Genomic DNA, 23068 nt, shown 5'->3' on the forward strand with positions numbered 1-23068 from the left:
TCCTTCGCGGCCTCCAGCCGGTGCAGGACCGGGGCCCCCAGGCGAGGGTCTGCGGTTGGCCTAATCTGCCCAACTTCTGGGTCATTTACAGCGTCTGGCTGTCCTCCCGATTCTTCCCTCCTCGCCTTTGCTTGTCGCCTACCCGGGGCTCCGGAAGGGAAGGAGGCGTGTCCGGAGCAGGCGGGAGGGAACTGTATAAAAGCGCCCGCGGCTCGACAGCCGGGCTCGCTCGCCGCCTCGCGCCGAGACTAGAAGCGCCGCAGGAAGCACAGACAGTGGAGAGGGCGCTGCGCTCGGGCTACCCAATGCGTGGACTATCTGCCGCCGCTGCTCGTGCAGTATGCTGGAGCTCCAGAACAGCTAAACGGAGTTGCCACACCACTGCTCGTGGTGGATCGCAGCGCTGCCTTTCCTTATGAAGAAGACACAAGTGAGTAGGGCGCGCTCAGGAGCTCGCGGGCTCTCCAAGAAAAATCTCGCCCGGTGCCCCGGGGAAGCGGGCGCGTCCTGTGACCTGCCGCTGGGGCGTGCAGGGCTGTGCCTGCCGGGTGAACCAAGAGGGTTCGGGGAGGCCGGCGTGGTGTGCGATGCCGAGCCGCGTGAGCCAGGGAGAAAGGGAGGAGGAGGGCTGAGAGAGAGCCGGTGTCAAGTTTGGAGCCTCAGCGGTGAAGTTTGGAGCTGTCAGTCGGAAACTGCAATTCCCGTCTGGTAGAAGGATCGGTCGGCTTTTGCTTCAAGGAATTTTAAGTTATCACGGGAAGGCATGCCTTTGCACAGGAGAGGTTTTCCCGTACATTCCGGGAGATTATGAAACAGCTCCCCACGCGCCACCCTCGCTGGCTCTCGCACTCTGATTTATTTGTGTAGCCCCGAGGTGGGCGCTGGCACCGAGCGCGGCGCGGACGCGGGTGCAGCAGCGGGAGCGAAGCCAACGCGGAGCTCCTAAGCTGCAGCTCTCGGCGGGGCGGGAACCTGCCTGGCCCGCCCGGGAAACTTGGCTCTCCGCGGTATCTGCCTAGTTTGCGGCTCTATGTGGGCTCTAGAGAGCTCTAGTACCTCCACAATGCATGCACCGTTTTCCATTTCAGCAGAGATAAAGGCTTTTTATGAAATAGACACCTCATTGATAGTTACTGAGATAATTCCTAGTGCAGCTAAATTCTGCATTATACATAAAGCACTGTGGGTAAAGCACTGCCCAGAGGGACAATTAAATTTTTTCCCCACTTAGAAACAAACATAACTGGTTCGTCGTTTAGAAAGGGCCGCCACGGTGCCCCTATCCACAGTTCTCTTCACCATTGTTGATTCTTACCTCCTCTCATTCCTACCCCCTCAGAAATTATGTGTTATCTACCGCGGGTTGGGTAAGGGTTGCCCTTTCACCCCCCTGAGGTTCTGTCGGAGATTGCAATTCCTGAAATGTGTACAAGGGGTGGAAGGGTTGGGGGAAAAGGAAATCGGGGTGTTTGTACAAATTGCCGGTTTAGAATGAAGGCAACAATGTGCTCCAAATGCTTTATCAAATGACCTGCTTAGCATCATATTTTAAACAGATTTCTAGGCCTGCAAAGATACCCATTAGGAAGAAAGTTGCAAGACTCTAGCCCCTTGTACCTGTGTTGGTAAAAGGCAGGGGAAAAGGACATTGCCTGGCTAAAAGAGGCTTGCATAGTCTCTAGAGTACTCTCCAAGAGAAAAGAAGCGGTGTGCCTCTTGCCTCTCGCCTCTCTGGCAAGCAGGTTAGCTTTCAAGCAAGGCATTGGGCACCACACCTGGAATCACCACAGTGTGCTGTTGAAATGCAAAAGTTAAAGATACTTGCAGCAAAAGAAAAGTTTCATTGTAGTCTCTTGATTTAGACAAGCTTTCTGTGGAATTATAAGAAGGGTAGAGACTTATAAAAATAGTAGCATCTGCTCACATGAATGATAGTGGTGAGATCTGGGGGAAGAAGTTGCTACCTTCTAGTTCAAGAAAAGAGCCTAAACCTTCCTACTAAAATCAGATCGCAAGAGACAGATAAGGTTAATGTCCAACACTCCAAAGCCGGGGCGGGGGAGGGGTGATGTACTATCAAGTCACTTTGAGAAGCGGTAGGATTGATTATCCTTGCACCCTTGCTTTGCAAAACAAATGTGAGCTCTGTAATCTCCTTTCTCGCTTTGATTAAATGGCTGTGCAAATCGGATTACATGGAATAATTCCATTGAAAACTAGAAAGAGGTCAATCTAGTCTGAAACATTGTGGCTGTGGCATTAGTGACTCAGTGCTGCCGACCAGAGACATTTGAGAAAGCTAAGTATTTTAGATATGTGACCTGTTCGGTCACACATCACACAAGTTAAAGTGCAGGCCCTTTGGGGGAACTTGCTGATGTTAAACGGCTTGCAGGCAAAGGAGGGCAGTGCCCTTGTTGAATGAAGGCATTCATAGCCCAGGATCTAATGACCTTCAAGGTTTTCTTTAAGAATACTTCTAGCAATTCCACAGTCACTGAAAAAGGGGACACTAGAAATAGCCAAAATCAAGAACATAATCTGTGGAAATAGAGGAGGGGGATTAGATCCTTTTTCATATTGTTAAATTTTCTAATTCAAAAATTACAAAGAAAATAAAGATTTTCTGTGCAGCAGTGCTGCATGGATGGAAAGTAACCTATGTAAATCCTAAGCAGTAGGATCGATTGTTCTGAATCTAATGTTATGCTCACCAGGGAAGAATATCTATTAATATTTAGTAGTTTAAATAGTCATTTATAAACATGGCATCAATATCATGGTTCTATTATAAAGCTACTGGTTCTATACTCTCCTACTATCTCATATGTAAAAGAAGAACTTAATAATAATATTTTAAAATGGGTTTTAATTTGAATCACACAGCTCTCCAAGAATCATGGGGACTCCAGGTATTCTGGCCTTTCAGTCAAGCTAAGTAAGTGTGAAAATTCCATCAACAACCACTTGGGGTTTGATGAATGATTCATTCATTTAGCACATGTGGTACACTTCACTATTTCAAATATAATGACACAGGCAACAGCCATGCGGAGCAATTTTGTGACAATAAATTTAATCACCATACTACAGAAATGAATGTCTTTTGAGTTTTTCGTATTTCTGTTTGATTGCATTTTATTCAGATTGTGTGGTTTTATAATTTCTAAAGGTAACTGTGGCTTGGGCTTGGAAAGAACACCTCTTTCAATGTATAACTATTTTTTAAACATAATATTCTGATATATCATATTAAATATCAATCAAGGTACCATATTTTGCAACACTGATTAAAATTTGGTTCAGAGCACCATTAGCTTAATGTGTCCGGTGTTACATTTATCAATATTGTGCTTACGTTTTAGTTTGGGGATGGTTTATGAGAAATATCATAACTGCTGTCAGTTTCAGAAATACTCAGAGAAGAAAGATTCATCTTGCAAGCAATGTAGAAAAGTCCATTTTAGGCATACTAACTCTCAGAGATGAAGCAAATAGAATGTTAGTTTTCACTACTCCAAAGAAAATATCTCTTTTATGTCTGTATGAAGTTTGTCATGTGAGTGACGATGCAAGTTTACTTTGTAGAGGAAAATTAACATATTTATGAAAAGAACATTTTTTTAAATCTTGTCCTTAAGATCACTCAATTTGGAATGTCTGCATTGAATAATTCTAATTTATGTAGCTTTTAATTGATACATTCTGCCAAGATTTTAAAACCCAAGTGCTAAGTTGATTACATTTAACATAAAACAAGGAAAATAACCATATGGAAATCTGAAAGGCTGGGCCAAACCAATTAAAATTGCTAAATTTTATTTATGTCTAACCACTGATTTGAAGATAGTAAATTGTGGCTTACATTTGTTCTATAATAATGGGTGACTGAAATGTTTTCATCACCATAAATCATATAAAAATTTATCATTGAAATAGCAAGTCTGGGTATTAGAGCTTTCTTACATGGATTGGCAAATCTCACTACATGTGGCCTTCACTTTCCATATCTGAGGAACACCTAAAATATGGTTGGTGGAAAGATTCTAGGCTCTAGCTTCTGAAGACTTAGATTCTAATTCCTGTTTTATTAGTCATGAGACAAATGACCTTAAGCAAATGTTTGTTAAACTTCTTGGGATTTCCGTGTTTATAATCTGTATGATGATTATAAAAGTTATAGAGATTTTTCTTGCATGGTGGTTTTAAGGGCTAAATGAAATTTTATATGTGTCTTTACTGTATGTACAGTTTGAATTTATTGTTCTTGATAATAGAGTGCCTGCTGGCCTACTTTATAAGCCAGAGAAAAACTGATTTACTGCAGATAAATGATGCCTAATGAACTAAGCATAGAGACCAAGTTTTCCTAAATCTACATCTGTCGATTTGGTGACTCCCATGATAGGCTGATACCTGTTTATAGACTATAATTCACACACATTAATCCAGGAATATGTGAAAACAAAGGTGATATGTGGGCACAAAAGATGCTAAGTTCTTTAAGGTTTTTATTTTAAAGTACAAATGAATGAGATACTAGAATAGATAATATAAATGGAAATATCACTATCGCTGACTCGGTTTCATATTTCCACACTTGCTTTCTAAGTTCTCCTTGTATGATTCTAAAAAATTATTTTGTTTTATTTTATTCTATTTTGGACTAAAGAGACTTGGTCAGTTTCCCATCTGTAATGTTCTTGCACTTGCTTTTCTGTGTGAGGCCATGCATTCATTTCTGTGGGGTGTCTTTGTTGTCTTTACCAGGCAACGTGCAGTGACATTTTTTTTTTTCATTATGCAAGTTTGAGACTTTTATTTTTTTCTTTTCTGGATTATCTTAATGTTCCCTTTTTTAAATTAGGGCAAGTCATTTGGATATAAATCTCTGAGGAATGATCTTTTTATCTTTCTACCACATAAATCATGAGCAGCTGCAGGAGACTGTTCTTGGTCTTAGACACTGTTCTTGGTCTTAGTCACGTATGTAGCCAGAACAATTTACAAAACAAATTGAGGGAACACTAAGATATTTTATAATATATGCTGCCTTCAGGGTTGTTTTGTATAGGCTCTGTTTCATAGAAACCATTGACTGTAGCCTTTCTGATTTATAGATGCAGCAAGATGTGTTCGCCTTTTCACTTAATTATGGGTATACTAAAAACTGTTTACAGGGGCTGGGAGTTGAAGAGAATTGTCATCACCCCATTTCTACCTATTTCTTTCTCCACAGAAAAAAAGAGGTGAGGGAGTGATTTTCTCATAGTTGGGGCTCGTGGCTCTTTCTTTAAAATCATAATGTATGTCATTTAAAGGAAGAATGTTCTTTATGTACCTGTCTTTGTCCTTTGGCTACATTTTACTTTGTTTCTAGGCTGCCACTTGGGCTTGGATATCAGGAGGCTGATTTCTTTTATTAACCTGTAAGTAAGTAGTAGGACTTTGGGAAATTATTTGAACTCCAGATCTTAGTTTGCTCAACTGTAAAATGAGTGAGGCTAGGTGATTTCTAAGTGCCTTCTGGTTCTACAATTCTCTATTTCTAAAGTACTAGTAAAATAGAGATTTGAACCAGATGGCATTTAAGCTTCCTTCAGTTCTCAGATTTATGTAGCCATTGCTTCAGCGTGAATATATATTATAACCATTGTTTTATGATTATGAATAAGCCAAAGGGGAGAACTGAAGGAGATTTAAATTTAGACTGCTCTACTTTTATCCATTCACCTACTACTTGATATTTCTGTATAAAGAGAATGGTATTTATACTTTCCTGTTTTAGCAAAATCTATAGTTAAAGAAGATCTTTAATTTCTTCTAAATGTTTTAATTCTATGAAAAAGAGCTCTAAGGCAAAGTTAGCTGACTAAGGAGATAAGCTAACAAAAGGTAGTACTTCCTTGTATTTGCCTGTCTTTTCTGTCCCTTTAACCTCTAGTACCTGTGTGCATGGAGCTGAAATGGAGAAAAAAAAACAAGAAAGGATCTGATGACGTAGTAGAAAGAGCACTGGGGGGAGAATCGGAGGAACTGATCCTGCTCTTTGCTCTGTCTCAAGGTGTATGTTCTAGGGCTTAGTATCTCTGAATAGTGCCCACAAGCTAATACTGAGAAGACAGTGAAGATGAGAGACTGCAGATGGAGACACAGAGGTGGAAAGAGGAGGGAGCCTCAGGGAAAGGCAGTTCCTGTAGATGATACTATGCCAAGACAGTCCTTGACTGGTGCTTGCTCACCTCCTTTCCTTAGCTGAGAGTTAGGGCAAACCCAGGAGCTAGCAGCAGCCTTTTCTTTTTTTAGGAGTCAGAAGCTATGACAGTCTTCTTCTTGACATGAGAATATTCCATGATCAGCTGGACACTCCTCCAGCCAAGAGAACACAGATTCCTCAGAAAGCAGGGCTATAACAATGTTGATAATGCTCTTCTCTAAGCACTGGCAAAGTCTAGTGAGCTACTCACGAAAATGAAGTTTAGAATTGAGGCAATAGTCTAGGGAAAAAAAAAAGTAGCAATGGCTATCATTGGGTTATCTGGCTGCAGGAATTCAGCACTTGACTTTGTGCCTGTAGCTGTTGCCCTGGGGCTCTTGAGTGCTGCTGATTAGAACATGGGTGGGTGATTGGAAGAAAGCAAGGCAATTAGGTAGCCTTTCTGTATTCCAGGTACACAGACAGCAGCTCAAAAATTTGTCTGGTGCTCACAAAGAATGCGTTTGCTCTTTAGAGTGACCATGTAAAAGGACATGAAAGGACCACAGCAAACTCAGTGCACTTGAAAAAGCAAGCCTTGTTCACCTTTGCAGAAAGGATATCCCCACTGCATAATTGCGATCCTGTGCAAACCTCGGAGGAAAGAGCACAGCTTGGACGGGGGCGTTGTGTTTGTCTTATGTACCCATACTGTGTTGCCTTTTCAGGAGCAGAAGTTCATCTTCTGAACATAACTCCTGTGAATGCTTAGAACTTGTCCCTTTTTTTCTCCTTGACATAAAATCCCTAAAGCAGAGGACCTTTCCATTTCAGTGTCTTTACTCAGCTCCAGGGCTGAATCACATCTCATTTCTGGCTTGTTTCACCTAAATGTGTGTATTTGAGTGGCAATGAACCAGGCTGCCTCTAAGGAATACAACTGAATAGTGGTGGTCTCGTGAAGGAACCTCTGAGGGCCCTACAGTGCTTGAGTTTTCTACTGTTTACTTGGAGTTCCTTTCTCAGTGCCGTCCCAAACAACTGCCTTGGGAAAACACACAGATTCCTTGGCTTCCAAGCAGAGTGTGACAGAGAAAGTGTGCTTTGTTATAAAGGCCTTACCACCCTCCTGGGATGTGTTATCCATATGGATGTGCTGGCTGTTAAAATTTATATTCACTACAGAACTTTAGATGGAGGAGTGGGGAGAAAAGAGGGTAGAGATGTTTTTGTGTAAAATAGTTTCTAACATGATCTGGAAAACCCAAGGATTGCAAAACAGACCTCGGCAGTCATACATCATTAATTATGGGTCTTTTTAAATGGACAATTTAACACTTCTGAAATAGTAAACACATTAGGGATTTCCTTTTTTGATGAACAACCAAAAGCTCTGTGATTGCTTTAGTTTGGATTTCTGGCAACTTGAGAAAACTGCTGCATTCCGTGGGCCCTACTCAGAAATCTTTGATGTGCTCTGTTAGTCAGAGGGCTGACCTTAACACATATGTCATTCTGCTGTTTGAAAGACATTATCACAGTACAGGAGAATGGCTGATGCTTCCTACTTCCAGGTGGTCCAAAATGGGAACTAAACAAAATGAGGGGATAATAAAGGGATTAGGCAACATGCATGAAAAATGCAAAGGAAGTTATTAGCATAAGATTTTTAATATTTGGATGACATTAATTCTACGTAGAAAAGCACAGAACTACAAAATAAGGCTTATATAATTCTTCCACTATCTTTGTAACAAATTATACATACATATTTATTCTTAGCCCCTGCCCAGAAAAGTGTTTTTAAAACTTTAGTTCCTGTTTGTTTGTAATGTAATGAAGCCACAGTGCTCTATGCTTTAATAATACTTTAAAAATAATGTACTTTTTTTTATTTGAAACTTGGGGTTTTAAGGAAAAATATATATATGGGCATTTATTAAGCTTGCTGTATTTCATATATATAAATATATATATATACACACATACATACACACATTTGACTATAGAGAACTTTAATTTAAAATTAGAAGTAGCTTCTAATAATACTAGCAAATTTTTATATAATGCTCACAATGTAAGGACCTGCTGTAAGCCCTTGCACTTATTTATTTATATTTTAAAATAATTAGACTTTTAAATCCAAGACTGATTTGACCATTTATTGTTTGCACTTCGGTACAAATGTCACACATACTAATTCCACTTGAAGAGATGAAATTTACTGTAATATGTGTCAAGTTTTTGGCATTTAAATGTGTAGCCATTTTAAATAGCTTCTACCATTGTATTATAAAATCAAACCATCCTGATAAACAATTTCAAGATTAATTAATTCATAGAACTTTTCCTCTGAAAGGTAGTTATTATTTTTTAAAACCCCATTTCACAGATAAGAAAACTAAGACAAGATTTTTCTCCTGCCAATCCCAGCTGTTTATTTCAAAAGAGATTCAGCTGGCATTAACCACAGTGTTGTAACGTGGCTTATTTAATACCTCAAAGATACACATTCTGTTTACGTGAACACTGAATCAGAAACAAATGCAACTCAGATATTTAAAACAGCCTTCAGTAATAGAAATTGGACAACAAAAATTTCATGATTGCAGTTGCCTCAAAGAGTGGCTCCTGCCAGCTGCTCAATAAGTACATTTGGAATGTTGTGAAATGAATGAAGACCTAATTCAGGTTGTTAGATACTGATACATTTTTTTTATAAGCCTTTTTTTTTAATGGCAAAATTTTAACAACTGTGCTGAGTCTATTGTAGACACAGATGTATTTGGTTGATGACTGGCAAGGCTACCTTGTTCACGATTTACAGCATTAATTTTCAGTGAATGTGTAATGTCATTTACTTGGTGAAACTGGAGACGATGTGAGATAATAGCAAAGGTTTGAATGGGTATGGATGAAATGCATTGGTTCTGTCATTTACTGATCCCAGAAGGTTTTCTCTTTGAACTTCACTTTCTCAATATTTAAAATGGGCACAGAAGTCACCACCTAGTAGTATTGATGTGCTAATTAAAAGAGATAGACTGTCTAACATCACAGTAAGTGACACTTAATAGATCATCATTTCCTTCTCCAAAATAATAGTAAATCACAGAACATTATGCAAATCTGTATGCTGTAAGTAATAACTTCAGTGTTAGTAATTCCTGGCTTTGGCTATAGGGCTTTCATAAATAAAAAAATTAAAACCAGTCCTTAGAGACTAATAGCTTAGCTCTCTTATCTGTACATTATCTATCTTATTTAATACTCACAAACACCCTTAGCAAAATTTTTAAAATTTTCCTAATTTTATCTCCTTCACTTTTCTTCCCTTTCTCTTGAAAGAAAGTAGCTATACAAAGTAGGACAAAGACAAGCTGTTAAATAGGCAAAAGAACCGCTTACTGGATAAGGAAATAATAAGACAAATTAAGAGTTAATATCTGGGAATTACTCCCCATGAGTGAAGCACCATGCCACAAACTGCACAAGTGTATCTCATTTGATTGTAGCAAGATGTTGTGAAGTACATATTATTATTGGCATCATTTTTTTAACAAAGAAAAAGAGAACCCTGACGTTCACAGAGATTAAGAAAACCTGCCCAAGATTAGAATCTAAATAGTACAAGTATATGAAAGAGGCTGGATTTGAAGCCAACCCTATTTAAATCTAAAGGCCAGATTCCTTCTCATCACTGCAATATAATACACCAATATAGACATGCATGCATACACAGACAAACTGTAAGGCTTGAACTTCTTTGTTTTTTCAAATTTGTGTATAGAGATGAAGATGCATTTTAATCTTACACCAGAAAGACTGAGAGCAGGCGAAGCTATATCCTCTGGTTGAGTGATGGGTTGCTTCTGACCCCACACTCCTCAGTACTTACCACAAGTGTAGATGAGCAACACTCCCACAAGTCAGGGAGCCTTGGCTTCCTTACCAGCCTCTCCCACCCATCTTCCCAGCCGCCAAATGGAAACCCCTTGCCTGACTCATCTGACTGTTGTGAGGGAGGCTCATTGTAAACTCTAAAGATGTCATTTTACTTTATGGAATTAAGAATTTCCGCATTGCCAGAAAGCTTTTTGTCTTTCAAATAAAGTGGTACTTTGCTGGTAGATGTCATATTTAAAAATATTTTTAAATTGTGTCTTGGAAATAGAAAGACACTTCAGAAAATAATTTTATTAATTTGCTCCGGCCCTCTTTACATGCTGTTTTGGAAGATCATTTTAAATGTCTGGGATCATATTAGAAAACTATTTGATAATAATGTCTTTATGCTTATGTCTGGGTTTTTAAAGCTACCAGCCATTTACATTGTGGCCTTTCTTTTGTTAATTTCTAATCAATCCAACTGCATTAATAGTAAAAAAAAATTTTCTGCATTAATATCTTTAGTTTTTAAACAGATGACTGTCAGCGCATCCTTAGCAGCAGCATTACCTTGTAAGTTGCTTAATAGGAGTTAGGTACAAATGAAAGTGTTGGCTAAAAAGTCCTGACATCATCTCAACACAGGTAAGGGAGACATCAGAACAGAGATGTGCTTAACCAGACTCTGCAGTCAGATGGTCTGCTTTGGGTGCCTAAGAATGAAAACCTCTGAGCCTCAATTTCCCCATCTGCCAAATAGAATGAGCAATGGTACATTTATCATAAGTGGTTATAAGGATAAAATGAAATAATCCACAAAAAAGCACTTAGTCTACTGCCAGACACCAAGAAAATACTAACATTTATTATTGCAGTTGGCATTAAATAAATGGGAATGCAATGCTTATCAATAGTGATGACTCCTTTCTTAAAGAAAGTGACATTAATTGCAAAGTCTCTACTACCAGAGTGAAAGGGAAAGTTGAAGCAATATAAAAGTGAATTTATCCAGCTTCAAATTCACTTTTGTCCTGAGCAATTTAATTGTTTTTATTCCTTTTTTTAAAAAAAAACAAAAACTGAAGAAGGGAAATGTGTCTAATTATAATCACAAAAGAGTTTACCTAGAGCAAAGTTACTTCTTTCTATCATGTGCCCAAGAGCACAGCACCAATATAGTGGTGGGGCTGGCTTATGAACCAGATCTGGATTCAGAGCCTACATTCCCAAGCTCTTTGCTTTAGCTGGAATTAGGGGGACAGAACATGGGTTGTTCTCATTTTCAATCAGTGAGTGATTTCCTACTTTTCCCTATATGAGTGAAGTCATTTTCAGCATCTATAGAAATATAGCCACTTGTCAAAGGAAAATGGAAAGAACATGGTTTTGTGTCAAAAGCACATAGATTTTTACCTCTGCCTCTTGACTCTAGCTTGACATGGGATCTTAGACAATTTACTTATCTTTGCTTAACCTTTTCTTAACCTTCTGTAAAATGGAAAAATAATACTTTGCAGCTTCCTTCTATTCCTCACTCTTTTTTTTTCCTCCCTTCTTTCCTTGTTCTTTCCCTTCCTTCCTTTTTAAACCTGGAAATGATGTTATATATCTAATTTTTACTCACAAATCACAATCACCCAAATTATTGTACTGTTAGAAAACAATAGTTTTTTCAGAATTAACACATTTTCCTGCTCTACTTTTAAGCACTGAATTATATTTGTGCAAAGTGTTTGACTTACTGGCCTTGTGCAAACTGGAATGAGCATGGGATTTGGAGTTTAAATCTTAGCTCTACTATTATGATTACAGCATGATATTTACTTCCTTTGTCTAGGCCTCAATATCCTCATTTGTTTAATGGGGTAGTAGGGGTAATAGCACATAGTTGGAAGGACACTGGAATTAAATAAGATAGTCCGGGCATGGTGGTTTATGCCTGTAATCCAAACACTTTGGGAGGCGGAGGCAGGAGTATTGCTTGAACCCAGGAGTTCGAGAACAGCCTGGGCAACACAGTGAGAACTTGTCTCTACAAAAAATTTTATAAATAAAAAATAAATGAGATAATATATGGAAATTGTCTGACCCAGAAGTGATGCTCAATAAACTGTATCTGTAAGCTTTAGGGAATGGATTATGCCAGCAGACACATTAGTATGCATTAGACTGTCTGCTCTGTGTCTGTAAGGGTGCTGACACATGTTGGTGACCTCACAAGTTGTGAAACTCAAGAGAGTAATTAATTGAGCTGAGCTCTACATACTTCGAGGCATAGTGTTGTATTATTGTTCTCACTCTTGAGTGATAAAAAGTTTAAACTCACCCTTGAGCAATAAAAAGTTTAAACTTTCCAAATACTTAAACTTTTGTTTATTAAGTCTTCTAAAATGAGCCTCAAATTACTTTTTGTATAGTATGATCTTGAATAACTTTGCAAACTCATAAATCTAGAATCATCTCTTCAAACTGTATGACATTGAGTCACTTGATTCTTCTGATTACATTCTGAATTTCTCACTTGTAAAATGAGGTTTATAATAGAGCCTAACTCCTAAGGTGGTTTTGAGGACTAAATGAGCTAATACATAAGAATGACACCAGAACAGGTACCAGAAAACCTAGGTAAATGTTAGCTCCTTTAAAATCAAATGCATTTTTGCATTTGAAGGTTGTTGGTTGTTTGTTTGTTTTTACTTTATTTTACTTTTTTTTTTTTTTTTTGCCTGTGTTGAGTTTAATAACTGTACAGAATCAACAGTTTGGAAATTTTTCCATTATAAATTCAGGCTTTATTTTCTTGCTAGTGATTCTGTTTAGTGTAAGAGCTTGGTTGTCCAGATTCATCTTTGAGTAAGTTTTGTATCAATCAAGACAGACGCAAGTTACTTTTATCAGTCCATTACTTCAGGTAAACAAGCATTCCATTCTTTGATAGAACATTAAACTGTTATGTTCCTTTCAATGGAGTGCTGATTTATTTAAAACACTTGTGAAAGAGAGAAAACAGCTACTGTTTTCTAACTCTTTTATAATATAAAGCTTGTTTTCAAAGGTTTTTGGGAGATTTCTTGACTCAATCTTTGATTGTGGATATCACAGTGATTAATTTACCAAGCCAGAAATGTGAGAAGTAATTCTGGTTCAGTTCAGAATGGGATCTAACACAACAGTTTGAACCAAGACTAAAATGCAAAAATCTCTTTTAGATCTTGAAACAGAAAAACATATATATATATATATATATATATATATATGTAGTTTTTTTTTTTTTTTTTTTGAAGTCCATGCTTTTAAGGTCCAAAGGAGAATAAGGAGAATGTAGTAGACACATTGACATGTGTTATTTTTATAAATTCCTTAGGAACAGAGGTAGATTTAAAAAGAATTATTTTTGTACCTTTCCCTGAAGACTTGTGTCCTTGCATTTGGGGCATAATACAGGAAAGTCAGAACAAGAACTCGCTGACAGCACAGGAGATCCATGTCCTAAATTCAAGCATGTGGGACTACATTGCTATGTGGCTTTGAGGATGTCCATTTCGTTATCCATCAAAATGTGAGGATAGATCCTATAATTTTAAAGATTATCTCTAATGCACACAATCTAGAGTTATTAACAGAAGTCTAACTGTGTCATTACTCTGGCTAAAATCCTCTACTGATTTTAAATTACCCTCAGGATAAAGTCCAAACCCTTAGCACACTATACAAGGGCCTCTGTGGTTTGGCTGTTGCTTATCTCCACCACTCCCTGAGTGGTAAGTTTAATTCTAGTGTCACCTAACTATGTATACAGTGACATACCTATATTGCTGCACTTGGTCTCCAAGTCCCTGACAGCCCCTCATTTGGGTAGCTTTGATGGTCTCTATTCCAGGAAGTCCTCCCTGACTTTCGTTTGGTCTTCTTTCCCAGTCCTACTCCCTACTGTGTTCAGTGATCTTACCCCGAGCTCCTATAGCATTTTTTTTAAAAATCATATCACTTATCACATTACATTGAAGTTATTTTGTTACTTACCTAGCTAAGTTGCCTAGCACTGGTATCCCTAGCTAGTGGCACAGTGCCAAAATATTGATAAAGGTTTTCTGAACTACACTATGAATTTAATGCCAGATGTCTCTTTGAGAACAACATCCACCGATCAGTATTCTAAGAATGGATCCAGACATGTGACAATATTGTGCCTGCTGACCTTAGTTGACACATGAGTTGGCACCAAGGAGGGTGACTTGGAAGCCAGGAGGAACTTTAGAACATTACTATGCTGCTTTGATGTCGATAAGGGACACGTGAAACTGTACATGTAACACTGCCCTGTATAAACATACATACATCATTCAAACATAATTTTCCTCAGAAAGAAAAATAATAAATGAGTCACTTGGGTTAGTAGAGGATAGTGGAGATAATGAATTTAAAAAATAATAATAATGAAGGAGAGGGTGAAGCAATGGCTTGCTATTCTTAAGGAAATAACACAATAGGCTGAATGACAAGGGCCAGTTAAAACTCGCTGATGCCAGATACATAGAAGAATTAAGAACCAGAAAGGATTTTAGGGCAGAATACTGTTGATGATAATGAAGAGGAAAAATGTTGATTTCCAATGCTTATTCTCTGTACCAGGTCCTGAGCTAAATGTGTTACATAGTTTATGTCTCCTGATTCTCCCCATCTATGAGGGTGATGGTAGTGCGATTATTCCATTTGATTAAAGAAGAATGTGAGCTCACAGAGGTTAAGCAAATTGCTCAGCATCTTATAACTCTCAGTCAAAAACCTGATCTGTTTGTTCTTAATTTCTTGCTTGTTATTAGTACTGTTGTCATTTTTTCCCACCTAGAGATTTTTTGATACATAATAAGACCATTTGTAGTGAGACCATTACAAATATAGTAAATGGATTCTTCCTTCCCAGCTCACCCACACTCGAGGTGCTTCCTTTAAAATTCTGTTAACAATTTGTGCTGGTTAATAGGTAGCCAATGCAATAGACAAGTAAAGGATGTTGTATATTTTCAGATACTGAGGTGTATAGTCTTTGTCTAAAAGGGTTGAAAGACAGAAATATGACCAAATGAGAGGGTTTAGATGATTCTATTAGAATGATATTTATGTATTTAAGACAGATATGGTTAAGGACTTTAGCAAAAATAATGTTTCAATATATAAGATCAGAGATAAAGTGTGGAGAAAGAAGTTGGAGAAAAATTAACAAAAAGTGATAGTTTCAAATTTCATATGTGGTTAGAAGCCATCATCTTAGTGACCAAAGACAGTAATACTACTCTAAAGCAATGTTACAGAGATTGCATGTACTTTAAAAAAATATCATTTTGGGGATACCCTTTCATACCACATTTTGAAAATTCTAAAGTGTTTAAGATGATGCAAACTTAGAGCATGGTCTGTGTTCCATTTTTTCTTTTTTAATCAGATAAGCTTCTTGGTTTGGGTGTAGATCCGAAAAGTTAACATTTCTTGAACCAATAAAATGTTTACAGTTTTATATAATTATATCACAAAGAACAAAGTTTACCTTCTGCTTTAATTTGCAAAGAAAAGTTCCAAAAAGACTATAAATAAGAGAAGATAATACACAATATTGAGCAATAAAGTGGTTCGTGCCAATTTGGCACTTAAAACATACAGCAGCTGAAGTACATCTTAAATTTCATTTAGTGAATATAGCCCTCTCTTCCTTTCCTGAGGAAGTAGATCCCTATTCTCTCCCATATGGTGAGAAAAATTTCTTTGCTATCCAAACAGTTTCCCTGTTTACATTTCTTCCTCCATCCCCTTCTGATTCCTTAGCAAAGCAGCTGCTTTGAAAAGAAGCTCAAAGGATTATCTTGAAATGGTTACCTACTCTCCCTTTTTCCTGCCCGAAGAAGAAAGTTCCTTTCTTTATTCTCCAAGCATTATTAAGAGTCGAGACTTGGGGCCTTAAGGTACATTCTCTATATTCTCCTTTTGTTTTAAACTTGAAAGCAAAATAATCTTCCCAAGTCTACCACGAGGATGAATTTCAGAATGCACAATTACATTTACTGAGAAAATTGTTAACTCAGAGAAAATTGTTAACTCAGAACCTTTTAAAATAGCGATAACGGCAACAATAGTAAGTGTGATGCCAGTACTTCTATCCTGATACATTGTAAAAAATCATTATCTTCTACATCTTCCTTTCTATTCTTTTATTTTTCTTTTTCTTTTTCTTTTTTAGATGGAGTTTTGCTCTTGTTGCCCAGGCTGCAGTGCAATTGCATGATCTCGGCTCACTGCAACCTCCACCTCCTGAGTTCAAGCAATTCTCCTGCTTCAGCCTCCCTAGTAGCTGGGATTACAGGTGCCCACCACATGCCCAGCTAATTTTTTGTATTTTTAGTAGAGACAGGGTTTTACTATGTTGACCAGGCTGGTCTTGAACTCCTGACCTTAGGTGATCCGCCCGCCTTGGTCTCCCAAAGTGCTGGAATTACAGGTATGAGCCACCAGGCCTGGCCACATCTTCCTTTCTTAATGGATTTAGAATCTCCTCCTGTAGAGAGAATGCTAAGCATAATTCCATGGATCTTATGGTAAACAACTGGAATAAAATATCTTGCCACTTAGTTATAATTATTAGCATGAAAATGTGATGATGGAGCCTACTTTTGGGGTGAAGTGTCACTGAATCAGCTCATGTGTAGCTCATCGGACTTTCTTTTTCTTGCAAACAAGTTGCATGATAGTGGAACATCAACACTATGCCAGTGTGACCCTGAAGAAGAGGTAGCTGGTTTTGTTTTGATCAAAGTAGGAAGGGGTCTAGAAAGGAATTCAGTTTATGAGCATTGCTTTGCCTGCTTTAGAAAAGATGACAGATAGATAAGAGTCAACCAATGCTTTGGGAAGAGACAAGATTTTAGCATTTAAAAGCTTAACCCACACTTCTGGGTATGTCTGCCCCAAGTGAAATCTTATTCTTTGCATGCATTTTGAATGCAGAATCAACATGAATAATTTTTATGAATGGCTGCTTTAGAAATGTTGATGGATTGCAACTCATTGGGGAAATAGGAAGAATTTATACTTGTGTATTATAATAAATTCTAAATAAAGGAATATGGAATTGTTGACTTCTCAGAGACTTCCGGTGAACTTACTGCAGGATAGTGTCTGCATTTCAGGTCTGTGGGATATTTTTAGTGTTTTTTGTTTTTTAAAAGCCTCTTTGAGTCAATAAAGGAAAACAACTCCACTTTATACTTAACATAGTTTCTTCAGAAAGGGAGCTTTGGGGATTTTATAGCCAGGTCAGCACTTTGATTTTGGGCCACATCTACCAGGAAAGGCATTTTTCAATGGTTGTTCATTAAAATTGTCGGTTTAGCATTTACAACAATCAAGGGATTATACTAGAGGCCCGAGATACAGTAATAAGCAAAACAGTTATGTTGCCCCTGCCATTCCTGGAGCTTACAGTCTACCCCTCATTTTATAGCTTAGTTTTCCACTTACATGAACCTAGAGAAGTATTAAAGGCACAAGGAAAATGGTTAAAAGTTCAAACTGAGAAGCATTTAGCTAATTGTCACTGTTTGAATTTAGCAGTTATTGACCCTAAGAGTGAGAAGTATGGCAATGATTTACATCCAACTGATGATAAAGCACTCGTGTTTATCCTTCAGTCATTCTTTCTAAATATATTTACGAGGGGCTTCTTCATACCGGCATTGCCTTAGTCACTCTGACAAAACAGGGAGGGACTGAAAGTCCATATGGCACCTTACGGTGCTCTCAGTCAAGTGCAAGAGACAGATAATAAGCAAAACTGTTTGGCGATGTTGCAATTCCATTGTGTAAATATGAAACCACCTGCTGAGGATTGAATTGTACATTATCCAGCTTTCATCTCTGCCCCACTGTATGTACATGGGTTTATTCTCTAGTCACACAATTTAGATATTGCCACTACCTTGCTCTGTACCATATAAAAGATAATTTTATTGAAGGAGCACTTTAATGAGCAATTTAGTAGCAGTTAGCAATGCGTGCAATCCACAAATAAGGAGGATTATGTACTATGAGAAAGGTAAGAATGATGGATAGACTATATAATCCTCATTCTCTTTTTTTTTTTGAGATGAAGTTTCACTCTTGTTGCCCAGGCTGGAGGGCAATGGCATGATCCTGGCTCACTGCAACCTCTGCCTCCCAGGTTCAAGTAATTATCTTGCCTTAGCCTCCCAAATACCTGGGATTACAGGCATGCACCACCACGCCTGGCTAGTTTTGTATTTTTAGTAGAGACAGGGTTTCTCCATGTTGGTCAGGCTGGTCTCGAACTCCCAACTTCAGGTGATCCATCTGCCTCAGCCTCCCAAAGTGCTGGGATTACAGGTGTGAGCCACCTCACCTGGCATATAATCCTCATTCTTGTACCATTTATATTCTTGTTGGGAGGAACAGATGATAAGATTATGCTAACTGGATTATCAAGATAATTTCTGAGAATGAAAAGTGCCTAAAGGAAAATAAAACTGTGATGTGATGTGATATGAGGAGCTCCTTAAGACAGGTTACCGGGAAGGCTTCTGTGAGAAGGTGATATTTGAACTGAGTCTTGAATGGTGAGAGGAACTTGCCATTGGCAAAGCCCAAAAAGGAGAAAGCTTGCAGCAGACAAGTACAAGGGGCTTGAGGTAGGAATTACCTTCCAGGTATTCTAGGAAGATGAAGGAGGCCAGTGTGGCTAGAGCATGGTGGGAAGATAGGGCTTACTATAACATAAACGTGGAGTTGGACAAGTCTGTGTTCCAAAGAGCTCTGTAAGGCCTTGATTAGGAGTTCAAGTCTTATTGTAAATGTAATGGGAAGGCATTGGGAGATTTTAAGCAGGTACTGATCATGTTTTATATATTCCCAGAAGAACATACTATTGTGAGTAACAAATCTGAAAGCAAAGAAGGCTATTTAGAGGATCCTTATAATCTTCCAGTAAGAGTGTGCTAAGACCTTAGCACAGGCTAAAGTCATACAAGATGAAATGGAGAGAAATTAGTTTTAAGATTTATTTTGCTGGTAGAAAATAAAAATAGGATAGGACATGACAGACCAGATGTGGAAATAGGGGACTGGGAAGAATTAAGGTTGGTGCCCAGATTTTTGGCTTAAACCATCATTCTTCAAGTTTGGGCATGCTGTTACTAGGGATGCTTGTTCTAGACAGCAATGATAACACCCATAGCAAACATTTATAAGGGTACGTTATTTGATAGGTACTATACTAAATGCCTAAATTACATAACTATATTTAATCCTCAGCAAGCCTATAAAGTCAGTTCTGTTTTTTTGCCCATTTACACATGAGGAAACTGAGGCCCCAAATAATTAAATAACTTTCCAAAGACCACAAGGATTGTGCCAAAGTAGACATTAAAATATGGGCAGTCTGAGTAAGGTTGATGTTTTCCAGCCCCTTACTCTATACCACTTCTTTGTGCAAGAGTAAAGACACTGTTTTCTAAAGCTGTTTTGGATATATTAGTGAAGCTAACATTGACTTTTGAAATTCTGCTATTTAGGTAACATTCATCTATTGCCCAAATTGCCCAGACAATTTTTGCCTCACTTTGATATTAGGTAGAAAAGAGCCTTCCTGCTTGGACAGGCAGACCCAAATCCAGGCTCAGGGGACAGTTTCACAACCTCTTAATTTCACTTTCCTGTGCTGATCTTTAAGCCATGGTGGGATAGAGCATCCAAGAGATTGTCTACTGTTATTATGTGCAATTAAAAATAAAATACATTTTTAAAAAATGGATTGTACTGTGAATGAATGTATAGTCATTTACTATTAGCACAGCTTTTAGAACTCAATATTTAAGGGATTAATAAAGATAGAACTGTAACTATAGCATTAACCATGGTTTAACTGTACTAACTAAACTAGCTATAGTTAACTAATTATTAGCTATAATTAGCAAAATAATAATTAGAGCATTAATAGTCATGTAATGATCTAGATCTTCTAATCAGCTTGAGTGCTTTACATAACATTGTCTTATGTAATCTTTTCAAAACTGCAAAATCATGTAGTCTCAGAGAGGTTACATAATTTGCTCTGGATTACAACACCTAAGTGACAGAACCAGGATTTGAATTCATGTCTTACTTTGATAATGTTCTGTTTTTAAACGTCATCACCTTTATAAGCAGTGAACCTGCAATTGACATATATTATCAGAGGAACAAGTCCTGGGCATGTCATTGAACCTGCAGTTGTAGAGTACTGTTACCAGAGAAACATGTCTCAGGCATGTCAATGAATCTGCAATTGAAGTTTATTGTTACCAGAGGAACTTGTTCCAGGCATGCCAAATGTAAATGCTTTGTTGTGTTTCAGGTGGTAGAATTGTATTAAATAGTCATGAATTGCCAATCAAAAATTGGCCTTTTTTAAAATTTAAAACAATCCTTATTTTAAAACTTGAATTGTGAAATACTAGTGAGAAATTTCTAAGAAAAGTTTTGACCATCCTTAGGAAAAGTAAATGCTTAATTACTTGGCTTTTTCCCCTTGTTTTGCTTAGGATTTAATTGTGGACAATATAATCCACTCTACCTAGTTAAAACCTGGAATATACTTCAAAGTGCATTTGATGGCCTGCAGAACCTTTAGAAGGGCTGGAGGAGCAGACTGCAAGCTGAGCTTCCAGAACACTCCTAGCACTCAGAACTTGAGTCCACTGCAGTCTGTAAATTTGTTGCAGCCAGCACAGAAAGCTGTTACTGCTGCTGACCGCAGGGTCTTGCTGCCCGAAGTACCAACTAAGCTAACAAAATGCATGCCCAGCAGCCAGCCTATCTTCTCAAGTATTTCCTCCCCATATCAGTTCTTGCAATCATGCCTAATTGGCAGAACTGAAGTCCCAACTACAGCCCTAGCTAACTTAAAGGGCATCTGAGAAATGGAGTTTTTAGCTTTCCAGCCATGATTGTTTGGAGGTATACCAGATTGCTGGAATGGCAGTTGAAAGAGCCAATCAACAGTATTTTCCACAATCAATACACTTATTTTTTCTTATCTTTCTTTTCCCATAGGTTGTTGGGAAATAGAGGGTATTTGGTTACATGAGTAAGTTCTTTAGTGGTGATTTGTAAGATTTTGGGGCACCTGTGACCCGAGCAGTATACAATACACTCAATTTGTAGTCTTATCCCTCGCTTCCTCAAGTTACTCTAAATCAAGAGCATCTAGTATGTAGCCCTTCAATCAAATACAGCCTTGTATACCTTTTAAGACATTTTTGTTTTGTTTTCCTTAACAATATAGCACTCATGAAATATCTAAAATATTATGTCTCAGACTTTATAGGGTACATAATAATCACAGAGGCTTATTAAAAGATTTGCTTTCCTGAGATGCACCCGCAGAAATTTGGATTCCCTCCAACATTCAGGAATCTGCATTTTAAGTAAACACCCCAGATGATTACACTTCTATCTAAACATAGCATAGCTGACTCCCTTGGTTTCAGTTGGAACACCTTCAGTGAAGGAAGGAACATTTCAACAATGTATTCCATTCCACTAAAAGGGCAGTCGGTATGTCCAGCACACATTGCATAATTGGGAAAGCTCATTTGTAACCTTTGCCAATCAAGCTTGTCATCTGATGTGATGAAAAAAACAATCAAGATTGTGAACGTTCTTTGAGTTCATGCCTCTAGCTCCACTTATTTTGATGACATTTGGAAGCAGTTAAAGTAGAGTATAAAGGTTTAGTTTATTCTAATGTAGTAAAAAATCCAGGTTGGGGAGGAAAAAAAGAAAACTTTGTTGGAAGTTTTCTGAGTTGCTTCCTCAGATTTTTATAATAATAATAATAATAATTATTATTATTATTATTATTAAAAGGTCCTGTGAGACTAAACTTGTCAGACTTTCAGTAGCAGATCTGGAAATACATCAGAGCACATTAATTACATCCATAGGGGAAAAACCACAGAAGGTTCTAGGAAATTCAGGCATTCAGTCTCAGATTGGGCACTTGGGATTAGATGGCAACTGAAGCCTATGCTTATTTCACATCACTAAATTGTTAGGAGTTCAAAATATTTTAGAGATTTTAAATAATTACATAATTTTTGATTTACATGAGATCTCACTTTCAGAGGCAAGTCATATATTTGAAAGAGTACAAATTATGATTTAGGTTTCTGTAGCTGTTTTTGGAGAGCTACAACCCTCAGATTCTTATATATCAGGGTGGTTCAATTTTAAGAGCAGCCAGTTGGCATGAGTGAACAGTGCCAGTGTCCATGGAGTGCTGAAAATGCGGATTTCAGAACTTTCATGAATTTTTAAAATTATGTTTCTATACTTTGGCCAGTGTTGAGGGCTGGGTGTTTGTCTTATTTCTTTGAAAATATACACTTATTGCAAATCATGGGCAGTAGATACATAAATCTAGCTAACTTAAGGAGCATCTGAGAAATGAAGTTTTTAGCTTTCCAGACATGATAGTTCAGAATTAAATTGGTACCCATCAGTTTTCTAGACTAGTTCAGTCTGTTACACATCATTATCCTCATAGACATTAGAATTAGTAATTAGCTTGAATCTCCTTAAAATTAAGTGGATCATACTGTGGAGGGGATTTGTTTTCTCCTCTACTTTGTATAAGTGCTAAAGAGCTTTATTTATGAATAGCTAATTATCTACTTTTTAATCCATTGTTACTAATTAAATAGTCTATACTGCTGTCACAAATGCTTATTCTATGATGTACATCTTTATTAAAATTAGTAACAGTAAAAACCTGAACACTCAGGCCCTGTATTCTTGCCTGAAGTACCAGTCTTTATTAGGGATTTTTACACAGGGTCAAAACTTCTGAGCTCACCTGGCTTTGTTAACCTCAGGTGAGTTGTTCCCTATTCCTAGGCCATTTAAAATAGAGAAATGCTTAGTTTATTATTTTAGCCCCAC

General features: G+C 37.8%; 1 protein-coding gene across 10 annotated transcripts in view; it reads left to right on the forward strand.

Moving 5' to 3' along the window:
• Nucleotides 1-222: 222 nt before the first annotated feature.
• Nucleotides 223-23068, forward strand: part of KITLG (KIT ligand) — an 84612-nt gene continuing 61766 nt past the window's right edge. For 8 of the 10 annotated variants that reach the window (XM_078337040.1, XM_078337046.1, XM_002752832.6 and 5 more), the window contains exon 1: nucleotides 223-430. Coding sequence is in view for 6 of the 10 variants with exons in the window: in XM_002752832.6 (XP_002752878.1) it covers nucleotides 416-430 (15 nt within the window). In the remaining 4 variants the exon portion in view is untranslated. Of the gene's footprint in view, nucleotides 431-2886; nucleotides 2939-23068 lie in introns of all 10 variants that reach the window. The other 2 variants (XM_078337041.1, XM_078337045.1) reach the window with 1 other exon arrangement.

The sequence above is a fragment of the Callithrix jacchus genome, chromosome 9 (genome assembly GCF_049354715.1).
Source record: "Callithrix jacchus isolate 240 chromosome 9, calJac240_pri, whole genome shotgun sequence".
Taxonomy (NCBI): Eukaryota; Metazoa; Chordata; class Mammalia; order Primates; family Cebidae; genus Callithrix; species Callithrix jacchus.